The 18,770-nt window shown below is 31.5% G+C and overlaps 2 protein-coding genes across 8 annotated transcripts in view; one reads left to right on the forward strand and one right to left on the reverse strand.

Moving 5' to 3' along the window:
* LOC106473006 (sorting nexin-8-like) overlaps positions 1-15,490 on the forward strand; it is a 21,129-nt gene extending 5,639 nt beyond the window's left edge. The window contains exons 8-16 of one of the 7 annotated variants that reach the window (XR_002613570.1): positions 600-724; positions 1,161-1,241; positions 3,255-3,415; positions 4,120-4,252; positions 5,874-5,942; positions 7,152-7,226; positions 8,407-8,547; positions 8,989-9,653; positions 12,979-15,490. Coding sequence is in view for 5 of the 7 variants with exons in the window: in XM_022401509.1 (XP_022257217.1) it covers positions 600-724; positions 1,161-1,241; positions 3,255-3,415; positions 4,120-4,252; positions 5,874-5,942; positions 7,152-7,226; positions 8,407-8,547; positions 8,989-9,114 (911 nt within the window). In the remaining 2 variants the exon portion in view is untranslated. Of the gene's footprint in view, positions 1-599; positions 725-1,160; positions 1,242-3,254; positions 3,416-4,119; positions 4,253-5,873; positions 5,943-7,151; positions 7,227-8,406; positions 8,548-8,988; positions 10,809-12,978 lie in introns of those variants that run through there. The other 6 variants (XR_002613571.1, XM_022401509.1, XM_013933679.2 and 3 more) reach the window with 6 other exon arrangements.
* LOC106473005 (autophagy protein 12-like) lies at positions 10,870-16,361 on the reverse strand. Its single transcript, XM_013933678.2, has 4 exons — positions 16,183-16,361; positions 12,727-12,863; positions 12,362-12,424; positions 10,870-11,906 (listed from the first exon to the last, which is right to left on the reverse strand). The coding sequence occupies exons 1-4, from the start codon at positions 16,355-16,357 to the stop codon at positions 11,847-11,849; spliced, it is 435 nt and encodes a 144-aa protein (XP_013789132.1). The 5' UTR covers positions 16,358-16,361; the 3' UTR covers positions 10,870-11,846.
* Positions 16,362-18,770: the final 2,409 nt, after the last annotated feature.

Raw genomic sequence — 18,770 nt, forward strand, 5'->3', positions numbered from 1 at the left:
GTCCATGTTTTACAACACTGTGACTCATGTTTATAATATCTGTGTCACCATGTTGGACAACACACAAGGCACGAGTCACTGTCCATGTTTTACAACACTGTGACTCATGTCTATAATATCTGTGTCACCATGTTGGACAACACACAAGGCACGAGTCACTGTTCATGTTTTCCAACACTGTGACTCATGTCTATAATATCTGTGTCACGATGTTGGACAACACACAAGGCACGAGTCACTGTTCATGTTTTCCAACACTGTGACTTATGTTTATAATATCTGTGTCACGATGTTGGACAACACACAAGGCACGAGTCACTGTCCATGTTTTACAATGCAGAAATGTATAATTGTTTTAAAGTCATTCAAGACAAAAGTTTTTAGCAAATTGCATCTATCTCGAAATAATTTCATTTTCAAATATTCTAAATCTCAGTAAATATATGTATTTAGTTTTAAAAAAAAGTTGAGACTGTAACAAGATAATTTGTCTTATAGATTTAAAGTGTATTTATTAAACAACTAAAATATGCATTTGGTAACATCAAACGTTGCATCAATTAAATATCTATATTATGTTCATACTAACTCTAAACAAGCAGCTGATGCTCACTTTATTGAAGAACGACGAAAAGCTCTGAAGAGGTTCTTGACACTAGTAGTTAGACATCCAAATATTTCTGAGGACCCACTTATTCATTTCTTTCTTACATTCTTAGGTAGGGTAAGTGAATTCTCAAGTTTTATATTCTATTGTTGTATGAGAGAACTGAAGGAATGAAAAGTATGGTAACAACTGATATAAGATAATCCTGGGGATAGTGAGTGATAATAAAGTGAAATAATGACTGTTGTAAGATAAGACCAATATTCTCTTAAAGGGACATGAGAAATGAGTGAAGGTTAGTAATGACTAAGAAAGTCTAACTAAACATTGCATTTGGTTAACCATCATCAAGTTAAGAAAATGAAGGTTCATAAAGCTTAATGTTAAGTTAAACTTATAGAAAACTAGTATCATTAGTTGACTAACATGGAAATATTTAATATGAAGATAATTACTGTAGTAATATGAAATTGATCAATAATCTTATTTGCTTAGGAAAAAAATGTTAGATTATATGTTGCTGATTCTAAATAATGTGACTAATACTTTTCAGGATGTCCAACATAATCTTAAGGAACAATTTCGTTCTGCACCTGATGAGTTTTCTACTAATAGGCTAGCTCAAACAGTTGAAGTAAGATTCTTTTGTTTTTTATGTGGTAATTTATGTTATCTTTTTTTCAGCTCTTTTATTACAAAAAGAATATTATTAATGCTACATGTAAGGTTACTCACAGTGAAACCATATATTATATTAAAATTATTTTGAATATGCAAATCAGCAAGTCATGTGACAACCACAGATGATATAAAGTTGCAGTGTACTGTCATGTATCAGAAATACATTTTGACATTGTGTGGCATTTCTTAGATAGTGTAATGCCACAAAAAATTGCTCTCTCTTTTTCGGAAGAGTATGTAACAGCTCATTCTGACAATGTATTGATACACTCAGGTCATAAAAAATATGTTCAGATCAGGGATTTAGAATTTTAAAGATGGGGATATTCCTTGTTCTTAATGGCATTGGAAAAAAAGGAATATGGATCAACTTGGAGCATCAGGACCATCCAGAAAGAGACCTGTTAACAGATGTAACTCAGTTGTGGTAAACAAAGTGCTGCATTTTGTAACAGATGAGAATTCATGAATACAAAGGTCAGTAGCAAAACATAATCAAGAAAAACATCTATCTAGAAGAGTGCCACAGAATGTGTACATAAGTTGCTTCCATGACATATCCATTGAACCTTTGAAGACCTCGGGTAGCTGGAGGATGAAATAGGTATTCATGCTATTCCATACAAAGAGGTACTCAAGTCATCAAATGAAGCACCTGTGGATTTCTGTGAATCTGGACTGTTGAAATGGGCATTGGAAAATTGTTGTCCTCATACACTAGATGGATTATGGAGAACATACAAGGAGGAGTGGTGTACTTTATTCATGACAGATCTTTTTTCAATGGATACTATGCTGTAGGATTGTTATAAAAAAGCAAGGTCATCAGAATGACCAAAAACGATAACATACAATGCAAAAATGTTCCAAAATTAATTTATTATAACATACTCAACCTCTGTAGAATACCAGGAATATTTATTGTACTACTGTGAAGTATGGTAGAATGTTGGGATTATTTATTACATTACTGTGAATTCTGGTAGAATGTCAAGAATATTTATTGTGCTACTGTGAATTATAGGAACATTAATTTTATTAATTTGTAGTCCTAAAGAATGTTATTAACAATTGTGTTTTTCATAAGATATTAATATTAGGCTTATGTTTTGAACTCTAAACTCATTATTCAGTCCCTTAAGGTTTAAGAAGATGTTGGATGTGGCAGATATGATGTGATTGAAATACTGTTCTTCTGAAAAATCATAAGGGACTGAATAATGAATGTAGTGTTAAAAACTATAATAAGCCAACTACTAGTGTCATACGAAAAATACATTTAATTATAAACACGCTTTGCCAGCTTAGAAAAAGCATTCATTTCATCACTAAATTGTTAGAACTGAAGACTGTAATTGTAGCTGAAAGCAGATGTATTGTTATGTATCAATGTACACTAGAACAAAGGGTAAGTTCAGTTATAGCATAAAGTGGGTGTTGTGTTATGTATCAATGTACACTAGAACAAAGGGTAAGTTCAGTTATAGTATAAAGTGGGTGTGTACACTAGAACAAAGGGTAAGTTCGGTTATAGTATAAAGTGGGTGTTGTGTTATGTATCAATGTACACTAGAACAAAGGGTAAGTTCAGTTATAGCATAAAGTGGGTGTTGTTGTGTTATGTATCAATGTACAGTAATAATATTCACTTTAAGCTAGTTAAGCTGGTTATTATCTTGCATGAATTATTAACTTGTCAGAAATCAGTATATTATGCCTTGGAATGTTTTCACTAAAAGTTAATGCACGAAACTAGACTGTTTACATATAAACATATTTTAGATTTTGTTTTACTCTTAAATTAAAAAAACAAACTATATCAATAAGTGATTACTAAAGTTAATATCACTAGGAATTCTAACTTTAGCTGGTGGTGAGATAATAATGTTTTTGGATGAAAAAGTTATGCCAGTATTTTGATTTTGTCAAGTGAAAGCTTTTAACTTCATCTTTGAGTATCTTACAGGAGTTGGATCCCCTTGACACACCTACACAATCCAGACTAGCTCGTGACCTGATGAAACACGTACACTCCAGTGTCAGTAAGCTCAGAGATGCTGCAGACAGTATTAAAGAACAAACACTAGAGGGTGCTGTGGACATGCTGACATTTGGAAGAGAGTTGAGGTTTGTACACTTTGTAGAAACTTTTTATTGTAAGTAGTGTTTTGGGTTTGTAAAGTAGAACAGTGTACATGTTAGACAAACACTTAAAATAATGTACAAATCAGAATGACACTTAAAACAATGTTGTTGTGTGAATAGTAGAATGCTGTGTATAATAGAATGCTATGTAAGTCAGGACAGGGTAAATAGTCTTCTGAGTAAGTGTCCAAATAATTTGGGAATAATTTTGATATTTTAAACATTCTGTAAGAATTTGGGATCATGGAAAGGAAAAAAAAATAGCCCAAATTGGGGAGGAAAATGAGAAGAAAGAAAGGGAAATAGAATAGTAGAGAAAGCAAAACTGTATATTGACTATTGTGTTCTATCACTGAAACCATTAATTTTAGATGAGTTAATCGAGATTACATGAAAAATCTGTTACATTTTTTAAGAATATTTGTCACAGATTCAAAATGACAGATAAAACGTTTTGTGGTTTAACACTATTCTACACACATTTTAATGTTCTCTAAATAAAATGACTCAAAGATTTCAATTGTGTTAACTTTAAAAGTTTCCTTGATACTTTTACAGCTTACGGTTGTGTTGTGTTTCACATCTTGAAAGAAGATACTCTTGGAAGTAGTTTTTAAACAATTCATTACTTTAACAACATTGTTTACATTATAGTACTAGCTGCTAATATCAAAACTGTGTTTCAGCTGGCTTGCCGACATGGCCAATACTGACTCAGAGTGGAGTTCAGGTGGAAATGAAACATGGAATCATTTGAAGAAAGGTTTTAAATCCCTTCATCCTATGTTTCCTCCTATTTCTAATGCACTAGCTGAACATGTGAGTTTTTACTGTGTATAAATCAGATCGAATCACTTTAAGTTCTAGCTTCCTAGTTAGTAGTATGACAGTTCTGTGAACATGTCCACAATTTGTATGCATTACTTAACATGTGGTTAAAGACAAGTTACTAAAGAGACCTATGACATTTTGAATAAATATTCTGTTGCTCCTACATGAATAAATGATCAGAAGTGATCTGTGACATTCTTTCATCATACAATGTTTAAAATTAACAAGTGATACCCTTGCTTAAAGATAAATTTTTAAGACGTCCTTTATTTTATACTGCTTGTAGTCATTATGTATATATATATTCTGATGTGAAGTTAATAGGGGTTTAGATTACAGAATGTTCTGATGTGAAGTTAACGGGGGTTACATTACCGAATGTTCTGATGTGAAATTAATAGGAGGGTTACATTACCAAATGTTCTGATGTGGAATTAATAGGAGGGTTACGTTACCGAATGTTCTGATGTGAAATTAATAGGAGGGTTACGTTACCGAATGTTCTGATGTGAAATTAATAGGAGGGTTACGTTACAGAATATTATGTTATTAAAAACATCCAAGAAAGAACATGTTTGACATTTAGAACAAAGGAACACATGTAGTCTTAAACTGTGATGATAAATAAGGGAAGGTGTGTTTCCATCAAACAGGGTGCCCCACAACCACTACCACTTACTCACATTGAACACAACACAGAAAGTAACAAAAGAACACAGTGGTCTCTTGCAGCTATGCATGTCATCACATTTGATAAAATATGCATTTAATTGTTTGAAAAATAGGGGAAATTTACCATTTTGCCACTGATATAACATTTCAAAAGTGGTAGATGCAGACTGAAGATATAATGGAAAGTTAGCGTGCAATAATGCCAAAGTGAATTTTGCATACTATCATGCTAAAATATAGACATCACTGTAATGTGAGGAAATACCACCTTTGTATAAGTTGGATGTATTCAGCCACAAGTCCAAATCAGTATGCTAGTACAAATAATAATTTATGCTATACCATTTAGATACATGGATTTCTGTGTCTCCGAGTTTCTCAAACAAGCCCTCAGTAGTCATTGTTCCAGAAAGGGTGATGTAATTTGAAAAGAATCTAGAGCCTAGAGGGGGGGGGAGAATAATATTAATCTCAGTGTATTTCAAAGAAGCTTCCTGCAATACATCAGTTGATAACAAGGATTATCATGTTGATGGTGGAAGAAGGGGCTGTAATGCTTAAGCACTTATCTTTCTATCATTACTACAGAATATAAACACTCCAGTTTGGATGTATATCTACACACAAACAAACTCTTTAAGAAGTATTTGGAACCATCTAAAAGTAACTTTAACAGTTAGTTCAAGACTGTTAGAAAAAACAAAAGTTGAAAATAAAGTTAAAATAACATCATGTATTGTATATTTTTGCACTTGTGACTACTAAAACTGTACTATAACGTTCTAAGCTTCTTTATATTTCTCTAAGTAACAGATATCAATTGTAAGTACAGTTCTACTTGAATGTGTACGTGGAGTCTCTTTAATGCTCTTTTGTACTATGAGTAATTATGAGCAAAGCAAGGTACCTACTAAAAACATTTCTCTTTATTTGAAAGTCGAAGCAGGAAGATGAGGATGTTGTTGAAAAGCTGAATTTGTTCTTGGATCTTCTAAGTGCATACAAAGTAAGGATTGATACGTAGAAACAATAAATGTACATTTTTTCTGATGATAAAGATGAAAGATGTATATCATGAACAATAATTGAATGTTTGTGTTTAATTATAAAGTAAAGATGGAATATTTGTATAATAAACACTGATTTCTAGTGTTTAGTGCCAAAATTTAGGATTCTAATATTATCATTTAACACTTCTGGAAGTGTTTAGTTAAAAGGTTTGTAACATCTTACTATTATTACACATGGACTACTGAAAAACAACTCAGAGTTAAAAAGTTTATCAACATTTATGTAGAGTTTGTGTGTTGAAAATATTAACTATAAATAATTACTAAATTTACTATAAATCATTAAAACAAATGTTGTAAGACTGATTCATAAAAAATCCCATTTTTTTAATATTGAAGCACTACCATGTTTCTAAGACTAACCGATAAAAATCCCATTTATTTTGTTTAATATTGAATCACTACCATGTTTCTAAGACTAACTGATTCATAAAAAATCCCATTTTGTTTAATATTGAAGCACTACCATGTTTCTAAGACTAACTGATAAAAATCCCATTTGTTTTGTTTAATATTGAAGCACTACCATGTTTGTAAGACTAACTGATAGAAATCCCATTTATTTTGTTAGAAACATGGTAGTGCTTCAATATTAAACAAAATAAATGGGATTTTTATCGATTAGTCTTAGAAACATGGTAGTGCTTCAATATTAAACAAAATAAATGAGATTTTTATCAGTTAGTCTTAGAAACATGGTAGTGCTTCAATATTAAACAAATGGGATTTTTATCAGTTAGTCTTAGAAACATGGTAGTGATTCAATATTAAATACTAACTGATAAAAATCTCATTTATTTTGTTTAATATTGAAGCACTACCATGTTTCTAAGACTAATCGATAAAAATCCCATTTATTTTGTTTAATATTGAATCACTACCATGTTTGTAAGACTAACTGATAGAAATCCCATTTGTTTTGTTTAATATTGAAGCACTACCATGTTTGTAAGACTAACTGATAGAAATCCCATTTGTTTTGTTTAATATTGAATCACTACCATGTTTCTAAGACTAACTGATAAAAATCCCATTTATTTTGTTTAATATTGAAGCACTACCATGTTTCTAAGACTAACTGATAAAAAAATACCATTTATTGTGTTTAATATTTAAGGCACAACCATGTTAATTTTGCTTTACAGGAGTTACATGATCGCTATGACAATAGCATTAACAAAATGAAGAGAAAGTCATCAAGTGACCTGTCTGCTCCACAGGTTGGGTTTCTTGTTATTTGAAACATACATTTTAAGAGCCTGGGATATTCTTAATTCCAGTAAAAAAAAATGTTTTAATTGTTTGTGGACTGGATTGGTTCACTAATATCCCTTGATTTTTTCCAACTTATAACGGAAATACTTAACCAAAAGGCATGAAATTTAACACAAAGTTACTGACTACTATAGAGCTTGGACTTTTAAAATTCATATTTTATTTTAGAATTTCAACCTTTTTATTAACAAGTTCTATGTTATATATCCAGTCAGTAGATTGATTTTCATTAACATATTTCTTTTGAAGCTTTATCTTGCAAGTTGCAATAGTTACCATTTGTGGCTAGAAATTCTGAAAACAGACTTAAGACTTGATCTTTCAAAATAATGGCAGAATAAACTAGAGAACAATATTTTTGCCAAAAATGTTATTTTTCAAAATCAGTTTATATCTAATAAATATACTTTGTTTGAATATGATAAACTTAACAACATACAATAAATATGGATTTGATTCACTTTAAGTTTTTAATAGAAGAAAATGGCAAATATAATTTCACATGAACAACTTTTCAGGAATGTCTAAAGAAACTATAAAAAATTCCCAGATCTTCTAAACTCTCGCTAGATTGTTGTTTTTAGTGCAGGAGCTCCATCTAATCACTTTCTCATGAAACCATTAAATACTCCTTGCTCCACTTTATTCACTCAACTCTGGCATAAATACCTGATCTGCCCAACGGATAGCTGTTCTTCATTAGTAGTTGTTCCCACCCTTTATGACCTCACAAAATTGATGTGGACATTGTCCTATAATAATAAATCTTTAGAGAAGGAAGGTCACTAGAGAGATGAGACCTGATTAATTGTATTCTCAATGAATGATAATTTCTTAGCAAATAAAAACCTATGCTTTGGGATGGGCAGAAAATGTTTTTCAGAAAAGACTCCTTGGAGCTATGCAGAAATACAAGTTTGAACAATTTTTTACATTTTTATATGGGAAATATACTAAATAACTCTTTCAAAATGACACAAAGTCAATTCTAAAATAGTTTTGAGTAAAACATTGATAAAATAGTTAGAAATATCATTTTTACACTGGTGCACTCAAAACCTGTAAGATATGCACCAATAAGAAAAGAGTTAATTTGAAATAGTAAAAAATTACTTTCATTTTTAGGAGGGAGAACAACAGGAGAGGAGGAAACATTTTGCACTCCACTGCATCTCTATGGAAACACAACTTGTTCATTGTTACATGAATATAGTTGGTGAGATGTTACACTCCTTAATAGAACTGGAGACAATCAAACACTATAAGGTAAATTATAAAAACAAATCATTTTCACTTCTATTAAACATTACTAAGTTATTTAATATTTTATTAGGAGTTACAGTTTTTACAGAATATTTTTAGAACAGGTACGATGTTTCAATCACTAGTGTGATTATTCTCAAGTACACAGGTTAACTTGCATACTTGAGAATGATCGCACCAGTGATTGAAACATCGTACCTGTTTTAGCTTGTAATCAGTAAGTAAACTCAAAACAAAACTATTTAATATTTTGTTCATAGTCCTGACAGTTTTAACACAATGTTTTACATAATTCTTCAGGTTTATAGTCACTACCAATGAAAGAATATACCAGACTAATAATGAGATGTATCAACACACTAGACTATCGATATGTGTTGAATATGAGGGAGATCAGACATTTTTGTGCTTTGTTTCTTTATATGTAATGTTTTTCTACAACAGATATACGAACTATGGAAGAACATGCACCCTATGGTAGAGAATATGAATTCTGCTGATGTTGTGGAAGAAAGATTAGGATCAGCATCTCCAACTGGAAACAAGAGTCCCTACTTTCCTTCCAAATGAAATCTATGACAAGGGTTATTATGTAAATTTAAGGTCACAGCAAATTATTAACATATATTATTAATGGGGATGTGACTTCTCCCTCTTTCTTCAGAATTCTGACCTTGAGATTCTTCAAAGTTGAGGGGGTAGGTCATTCATCAATTATTTTCTTATTAAATTGTATTATATCAATGGTCCCCAATAGGTAGCCCATGAAAGCATGACTGGTGGTCTACACTATGATTATATATTGCACTGTTAATCATTATAATACTCAAGAGTAAACAAACCTGTCATTTCCAAAAAGCTCAGGCCAAGTCTGTATAGACATCTTCTGAAGTGTGGCCCATTGGGGACCACTACATTGGTAATTAAAGAGTAATTTTTTTTAATAGTGGAAAACAAATTGGATTGAATAATAATGAAAGAACCAATATATTCTATTGTATTTGCTCCTGAACCACAGTGGGGTTTCAGCATTTTCCACTCATAACCCTATAAACAATAGAAGTACTTCATGTCATATCAACTTCAAAAGTGATCCAGATTCTAGGAAGGTAAGAACTTGTTCATTAGCAGAATTAACAGACATGTCAGAACAATAAAAAAATAGTGTGAGCTGAAAGATATTTTTAATGTATTTTAATGTTTTGTATGAACAAATCAAAATATCATTTTTAAGAAATCTTTTACCATTACAATGATTCTTAAACTACTGGTTTCCTTACTCTGATGTCCATCTAGTTAAGAAATTGACTGTGTACATTAACCCTGTCACATTGATCAAGTTAGTCCTTAATGAAACATGAAAACTCTGTTCATCACTGAGCTTTGTTCTCACTAACCCTGTCACATTGATCAAGTTAGTCCTTAATGAAACATGAAAACTCTGTTCATCACTGAGCTTGTTCTCACTAACCCTGTTGGATTTCATTAGAGACATAAAACTGCAACATTGCCGAATACATCACGAATAGTTATTTAATCAAAAATTGACCATGTGTGCAGTATTTTTGCAAAACTTTACACATACCAAGTAAGAATGTAAAAAAAAAAAACTTTCAGGTGTTGTTATAATTAGGCCTCATACCAGTACTGAGTAGAGCATATTTATTCATTAGTGTAATTAGTACAAGACTTACTCAAAGCTTGTTAGTTTTGTTTTGATAATACTCACCCATTGCTAATGAAATTTCTTTATATGAAGTGCAGTTTAAATACAAAAATTTACAGATTTAACATGAATTAAATATTGTATCATAAATTTAACATTATAAGAAATGCTTCTTGATGGTCATAATTTCCTGAGAGAGCATGTGTAAGCAAGTCTGACAAAAAGGCATGTTAGCTTAATAGCTATTCTTTGATAGATTGTTTATGCAGAGTATTCATGATGAAACTTTGTTGAATGGATGGCAACTGCCTTAATAGCTTTAATTACTTATACATTGCCATATTAAAAAATCATGGTTTACTTAATATTTGACAAGAACAAGGAGTTGTTCACAGATTCTGGATAGAATGATGATTAAATAACACAATATTGTATGTTCGTGTTTTGATTTATTTAATTTATATATAAAAATTAGGCAGTCTTCGTAAATTATTATTTTTTTACACATGATGTGTATTGGAGCTAACAAGAAACTTTGTGCAGAATTGTGGTAAAAATTCTTTAATTGTTGACAAAAAATAAATAAATTTTACTTGTATTTTGAATGTTTTGATTTATGAAAATGTACCTATAACAAAAACAAACCTGAATTAAAATATGGAACTTAGTTCTGGCTAAACAGTAGGAATACTAATTTGTCATTTTGAGCTACAGATGTTCCTAGTGAGTTATTTTTCAATTGCAGTAGCTTTGATCTTAAGGTAAAAACTGAACATTGGAAAGACGTAGAAAATGTATCCATCTAAAAATAAATACTACTGTAATTGTGTTTGATCATTCAAACACAGCTTTCAAAGGGACATTAAAACACTGAACTGTAAGTGGTTAGAATGTCCAAGTCAAGTGTCAATCCAAAAAATGTGCATACTTGAAACGATATGCAGAAAGAGGCATTTATGGAACAGCTGATAATGTTCCATGACAAACAAACCAGGTGTATTAATAATGGAGTTCTGCAGAAGCAGAAATGATAAACAGACAATATAATTCTGCTTCCCTCAAAGGCAAGAAAAAAAAAGATGATGTTCACAAACTGATGTGAATCTGTTTTAAATCCAACAAAACTTAAGTAATCACACTAAAAATATCATTAAAGTTTATACAGAACTGAACAAATAAACCCTTACAGCCAAGAGTCAAGCTTTACTTTAAAACTGTGTACTGATAAAACATCACAAAAAGACTGAGACTAGACCTGTTCCATTGCTAGATCAGTTAAAAGTATCATGCCACCATATATGTTGAAGGTCATGTAGGAATGTTTCTGTTAACAGTTCTATATAACAAAAGTTGTGACAATTTTAAATGAATACTCTCATAACCTTATTCTTTTAAATATTAAAAAGTCAAAGTTCAAGACTATTATTTTGTGCTTAAAAATTGTCAAGAACAATTTTACAGCAACAAAGTCACAATTATTTTTTATTTTTTGCAGATGACAGTAATTGCAATTAATAAAACTTTCTTATACATAAGCAACGGAATTTATTAATTTCAATATTTACATGACTTAAAGATACAAAAGTAAATAATTATATTCATATACATTCCTGTGTAGGACTTAGGGTAAACATCATTAACCCCAAGCTTGTGTCTTAGCATAATGAAGGACAAGTTTTCCATCAGCACCAAAGCACTGGAGAAAGAAAAGAAAGTTATATCATCAACACTACTGTAATACAAATACTTATGTGATGTGTCATTCCATTAATTCACTAATGCTTAACAAAACTACTACATGATAGAAATTTTACAGAACCTGGGAACAACACTTGAGGGTTTCATTTAGCTTTTTAACTAAATCAACTTGGTATAAGATCATAACACAGATAGTAACTTTATTGATTAACTTACAAGATCTAAACAACTACATCCAGCAGACAGAGAAGACAAAACATCAGTAAGTTTACTCATTAAATGACAACATCTACACTATAGCCAGCAGACAGAGAAGATAAAACATCAGTTACTTTACTAATTAATTTACAACAAATGACAATGTGTAAAGATAAATATAAAATGTCTATTTCTTAATTGTACAGAAAAAGAAGCTTACGTTAATTTTTACAACAGTATTCTTGTATTTCTTACCTCATACAAATTTCTTACTTCCTGGTCTGGTGAAGGGGCAAACGCCTGATTTACATATAAAAACTAGACAGAAAATAAACTTTATTTAATAAAGAAGTGCATGTCATTTAATATTATAAATGTTCCTACAAACAATAAAATTGGTGAACTAAATAATTGTGTATCATATCAATATAAACAGGAGATATATAACAAGATACTTTCAAACATTAAAGTATTTTACTACAAAAAAGTTCATAATCGATGTTATAATTGTACAAATTATCTATAATAGTTGAAAAAAATGTTCTTGCCTTTTTTTCTAAGCTTTAGTGCATAAATAAAGTTAAAATTCACAAAAAAACTGAATGGTGAAGTAAACTTACTAGTGATTCTGAAGGATCCAGTTTTAAATATCTCCGAATGAATTCAATAATCCATCCAATCTTTTTACAAGGATCTACTGCCCATTTCTTTCTTTTCATGATTGGAGCATCAGCCGTGGCTTTCAAAAGAATATCAACTGAAGAAAATAATTTTCTAACTTTAACCTTGGATAAGATGATAATACAAATAACTGAATAAAACTGTAAATATATTATCTAAATACATTAGTCAAGGTCGTTTCTCCTCACCAGCAAAAACAGAAATCTGACGGAAGATATACAGCTTAGAAAAGTGTAAGTCAATCTTCATAAACCAGACTGAAGCAAGGATACACTACAGGTTATAAGAAATACAGGTTAAGTTTTGTAATCCAGATTGAAGAAACACAAAGACACTATGGATTATAAAGGTTATAAGTCAAGCTCTGTAAACCAGATTGATGCTCTTAGATAGTTGATTTTACCAACCAGCTCTAACATTGAGCAGAGACAGATTGGCTGAACAATTTCTGTTATTTCTCACTCAATGCAGGTTATTGAATAGAGAAGTAATCCCTGTGAAGCAACATCAGTCACCCAGTGGGTTCCTGCATTTTGTCTGTACTTGTTTTTTTAATGAACAATACCTCTTTAAAAGCTCTGGAAAGATTATAAGTTGTTGACTGGAAGGAAACAAAACCCAAAGGCTGATGAAACCTCAATGTGATGTAAGTAACATAACACGAAAATGTCTCGGGTCATCCATGTCCCTAGCTTTAAGATTTCATCAAGAGATGCCAATGGCCAGAGGCAAAAGAAGCCAAGAGATGAGAAACTTGATGGGAAGCGATATTAAAAATATGTTTCACCTCCTGTGGAGAAATGGGCAAGCTGAATGAGTTGCTTAACTCATCCAGTCAAAGTGGAAGGATATAAATTTGAGAATTAAAGAAATCCCACTGCAGAAAAAGACAGTTTTGATTGTTTCTAAAAGTAGCTGTTTGAGCAAAGTAACTTCGTACTGCTTCCACAGGACAAAGTAGTTGATTGGAGTCTGAGCTATCATACAGAGAAAAAGTTAAAGGGAGGGTGAGTGAAGAAAACATCTGATCAACCTCCTGAGCAGTCCAAGTCTTGGGAAGTGTTCTAGAAATAACTTTTACCTGTCCCCATGAGAAAGAGTGCAGAAGGCATCTAAAACAAGAATATCAAAGCAATGTCTTCCAAAAAGTAAGAAAAGAACATTTCTTAAGAGAAAGATAATATAGAAGAAAGGACTAAACAGAGGTTCCAATCCAAAGAGGACAATGGATTATAAAGGCCCAATAGAGGTGCATAAGAACTGGAGATAGGAAAGGAGAATTGCTGGAAAAAAGTGGTAGAGACAAGCAGCATTAGCTTAATGTTCCAAAGTATAAGAAACATCTCCAAAAACCTCATTACAAAAAAGGGTGCAACATGAAGGTTCCTGAGAGAAAAGTGGTCGGAGGCCAATGTCAGAAAATAAGGCATCCTAATGAAGTACATTATACATACTAGAAATAAAGAAAAGTACATGAAGTGGGATAGGATGGGTGAAGAAAAACAAAGCCAAAGTATAAAACAGGTATGTACAACTTTCCTCAGTAGGGTCATAACATACAACTTCTAAAAGAAGGTGAGGTGTGGACATATAACAAAGAAATTGAGTAAGTAAAAGACGCGTTGATGAAAAGGGAAGGAGAGATATAAAAGAGGAAAGCACTGTGCAGAAAGAACAGACTCGCGTGATTGACAAGCAACAAGGTACCCTAACTAGACAAAGTGAAAGTAGAAGACACATGTCTGGATAACCCAAGAAGCGATGGAAAAAAGATGGGATTACCTGATCCTAGTCAGTGTCACAAGGTGACATTATGTTTTGTAAATTTTGCAATGTAACTTTATTTGGTGAACAAGTTATTAAAATCATTGTACTGTATGTTCATTATCACATTTGTTTATATGATTTCTAAGGAAATTTCCTGTGTTTGTTTATATGCAGTTATTATTATGTTTGTATTTACAGAACAAAGTTGGGTTTATTCTTGTATACATAGAGTAAAAGGTTTGAGTATTTATTATAAATTTTTGCATGGTACTCACAAGTGAGCAGTCTCCAAGATGCAAGGTGTGGTGAGTCATATTTATTTGTTGTAAGTAATCATTGGTTATAATTTGGTAATGAGTCAATGAGTGTGTGTGTGAGGAAAATTAGTATATATTGTGCTACATTTATTGGTGTAAGACAAGACTTGCATGATGCAGAGGGTTATGGCCATCCGGCAGCTAAGAAGTAAACTTGAATATGGGGATTATTATTGTGAACAGCCAATTATTTATAATATTTGTATGGAAAAATGGCACCACAATGGTGAGTGGCATATTATATGAGAAAGGGAATACAACTATATTGAACACTTGAACTGCTTCTTAATTTCATTATTTTTATAGTAGTCTGGTAATATATCAAGAAATTGATGATGATTGTAATGTAATGGTATTGTTCTGTCTGTGACATGTGAGAAAGTACTAAAATATTACTGTCCCTTCTCATGGAAATATTTGTCCTGGTGTAGATGATCTATGCAGAACAGCACTTGGAGAGACTAGAGACAATTACAAGATTAACAGCTACAGATATGTGAATTTTCTGGAGGGTATTTGTGTAAATTGGGTAACTTGCTGAGAATTTCTTTATTAGTTTGATTTAGATTTTGACATTTATTTTGTAAATATATAACTTGCAATAAATTGTAAAATTACATTGGTGGTGTGTTTGATTAATCATTTTTGTCAATTGCCTAACTGAATCCTACCTACAAAAAAGGAAATTAATAAATCTTGTAGTATAATTCAACAATTAAAAAACAAATAAAATCACATTAAAACAGATTTTTGAAAAAATTAAAAAACAATATAATTTACTTGGTAGTGATAGTATTATGTTTTGGGATAAAAATAAAAATGCAGACAATTAAAACAGTTATTCTACAGGTACAATGCAAACTGCTAAGAAAGATTTTATGAATTTCTTATAGAACATGAAGTAATGATCTATATAAAAATCTAACTCAATTTTAAAATTATGAGCTTTAAGGATTGCTTGGCATCAACAACAAAAACAAAAAGACAAAATGTAAACGATGTTAAACGTATGTCAAGTTTCTTATTTTATTAAAACTTAAGTTTACCCAAAGAATTAGAAATTATTAAATTCATCATGTTTGACTACATCTGACTATTACTAGTATTATCTGAGTGGATATATACATAACCCTGATAATTTACACTGAAAAATATTCATAAATTTGGCCTATATTAATAATACGATCTGGTTCGGCATAGAGTAATAAATATTTTGAACTTTTGATCGGTATTACTACTTGTAGTATTACTAACTTTAGTAGTAATACTAGTACTAGTTTCATTTTCGTTTCCATACTGAATTAATCTTACTTTTAACTTTTTCTGTTAACGCCAGCGGTGCATCTGAAGGATTATGAATTTCCTTTGGTTTCTCTTCTAGTTCTACATCATTTTTCTTTTCATCAACGGATGTATCACCTTCTTCTATAACGTGATCAGCTGACACCAACTCGATATTCTTGTTACTGTTACTAACTTCAGCCATGATGGTTATGACTAACAACTGCCATCTATGAAATATATACATGTGATCTAAAATTGGATTCAAATTAAGAAAAGAAAATAACTTCTTTAATACTATTCCTTGTAATAAAATAGAAAAGAAAATCCACACTTGCACTTGAACTACCTCAAAAATGTTTCACATTCAAAGACTATATATATATATTTTTTTATATATAAGTGTAAACATAGTTTATTTAACAGGGTGCCATATAAAAGGCTTGTAAAAAATGAGCTCTATAGGTTTGGAAGATAAGTTAGGAAATTGGATAGAAGAGTGGCTGGATAGAAGAAAGTAGAGGGTTTTATAAATGGAGTTTAGTCAAACTGAATTAATGTTACAGGTGACGTACCTCAGGGCTCAGTATTAGGACCTTTTCTTTTTTATATTTACACCAATGACATAAATGGAGAATTGGTCAATAAATTATTTAAATCTGCAGATAATGTTGAGGTGTTGGGTGTTGCTAGCTGTGAAGAGGATGCTGCTGATTTACAAAAGGATTTAGATCATTTAGTGAGTTGTGCAATTAAATGGCAAATTGATTTTAATTATAATAAATGCAAGATAATGCATATGGGTTATCATAATTTGAATTATAAGTGTCATTTGGACGGGAATAACATTAACAGTGTCATGAAATAAAGGTATCTTGGTGTAATGGTTGATCAGTCTCTTAAGCCATCCAAGCAGTGTGCTGTTGCTAGTGGTAGGCCAAAAGGATTTTAAGTTGTGTCTACAGAAATATTGAATACAAGTCTAAAGAAGTTATAATTTTATCGTATAGGTCATTGGTTAGGCCACATTTGGAGTATCGTGTTCAGTCTTGGGCTTCTTACCTTAGGAAGGACATTGAATTGTTGAAAAGGCTTCAGAGGAGAGTTACTAGAATTGTGCCTGGGATGGAAAGGTTGTCATACGAGGAGAGGTTGATATCTATCAAACTGTTTTTCTTTAAAAAAAAGAGTTAGAAGAGATCTGACTGAGATGTTTAAGATTGTAAAGGGAATTGATAGTGTTGATGCATCATCTTTTTTCATACTTAACAGTGAGAATAGTAGAACTAGGGGACACTAGAATTGTGCCTGGAATGGCAGGGTTGTCATACGGGGAGAGGTTGATATCCTTCAAACTGTTTTTTCTTAAAAAAAAAAAAAAAAGAGTTAGAAGAGATCTGACTAAGTTTTGGCAATGTAGGAGTCATCTTTAACTAAGGCAGTTTTATTTTTCTAACAATGTATTTGGCCTTTGAAATGAGTTGCTTTCAGATGTTGTGGAGTCCGTAAATTTAAGTGAGTTTAAGAGAAACTTTAATAGCTATATGAATGATAAGGGCTGGCTTTAAGATTTTGTTTCTTAATCAATTTTTTTAAATAGTTTTAGTTTAGTTGGGAGGATGCGATAGCCTAAACATTATATTATGTTATATTATGAATGTATGAAATATTTTCAGTGTGTTCCATTTAATACATCGTTGACTATTTGTTCATTAACGTCATAAGTTTTATGTAATGTACATTTAAATTGTTTATTTCATTTTCTGTGTACTGTAAGGATTATTTTGTGTTCTCTCTTTATGCATGTGCATATTGTTGCGTCAGCGAGGTCACGTGACTAGTGTCACGCCACCTGCTTTCTAGAACTATCCCGTTCCTTCGGGAGTGCTCTAGCATTTACTAGATTGGGGGGTGGTCTGGTATATATAAGATGGTCGTGACAATATGTGTGTAGGTAGTGAGTAATTGAACTGCAGTCAGGAAGTATTGTTGAAGTTAATTTCGTTGTTAAAACATTTGTAAAAGACCGACTGTTGAAAATAAGTGTATTGGTAAAGTTATATTCAGAAAGAATAAACCAGTTTTATTAAGTAAGGACTTGTGTCGCTAAAGTTTCGTCGGAACAAAGTTACGGAAAATCATTTAACAAACGGAGACGTAACAATATCAATACGCGTGAATTGACAAATTATTTATTTATAGCTGGATAGAAAAAAAGATGAATTTAAGTATGTGGAAGTATTTGGATAAAGTTGGATATGTTGGGGGAAATAATGATAAAAAATATATAGTTTTGACTAGGTACTTGTTGATTGTTTCATATTTCTTCTGTTAATGTCGGTTTCGTGTTTTAGTACGATGACATTCTGTTCAGAAGAACTTAATATTGTTGCGTCAGTGAGTAGTATCACGCCACGTCCTTCTCGAACTTTCGGGAATTATCGGGAGACTACTAGATTGGGGGGTAGTCTGGTATATATAAGATGGTCACAATGTGACCGAACGATGAGTAATAAAACTGCAATCAGAGAGTGTGTATTGTCGAGCACGTTAGACGTTCTAGCGTTTGTTATAGAGCGACTGTTGAACTTAGTGTATCGGTAAAGTTATATTCAGAA

Source organism: Limulus polyphemus, unplaced genomic scaffold (genome assembly GCF_000517525.1).
Source record: "Limulus polyphemus unplaced genomic scaffold, Limulus_polyphemus-2.1.2 Scaffold5804, whole genome shotgun sequence".
NCBI classification, from domain to species: Eukaryota; Metazoa; Arthropoda; class Merostomata; order Xiphosura; family Limulidae; genus Limulus; species Limulus polyphemus.

What these genes read in the sequence shown, in the direction of transcription:
- LOC106473005 (XM_013933678.2), bottom strand. Translation starts at nt 16,357, where the DNA reads ATGGCTGAAGTTAGTAACAGTAACAAGAATATCGAGTTGGTGTCAGCT. An exon ending in GTTAACAGAAAAAGTTAAAA is followed by an intron (nt 12,864 to 16,182) that starts GTAAGATTAATT and finishes TATTTTCTTCAG; the next exon opens with TTGATATTCTTTTGAAAGCC. An exon ending in AAGTAAGAAATTTGTATGAG is followed by an intron (nt 11,907 to 12,361) that starts GTAAGAAATACA and finishes TTCTTTCTCCAG; the next exon opens with TGCTTTGGTGCTGATGGAAA.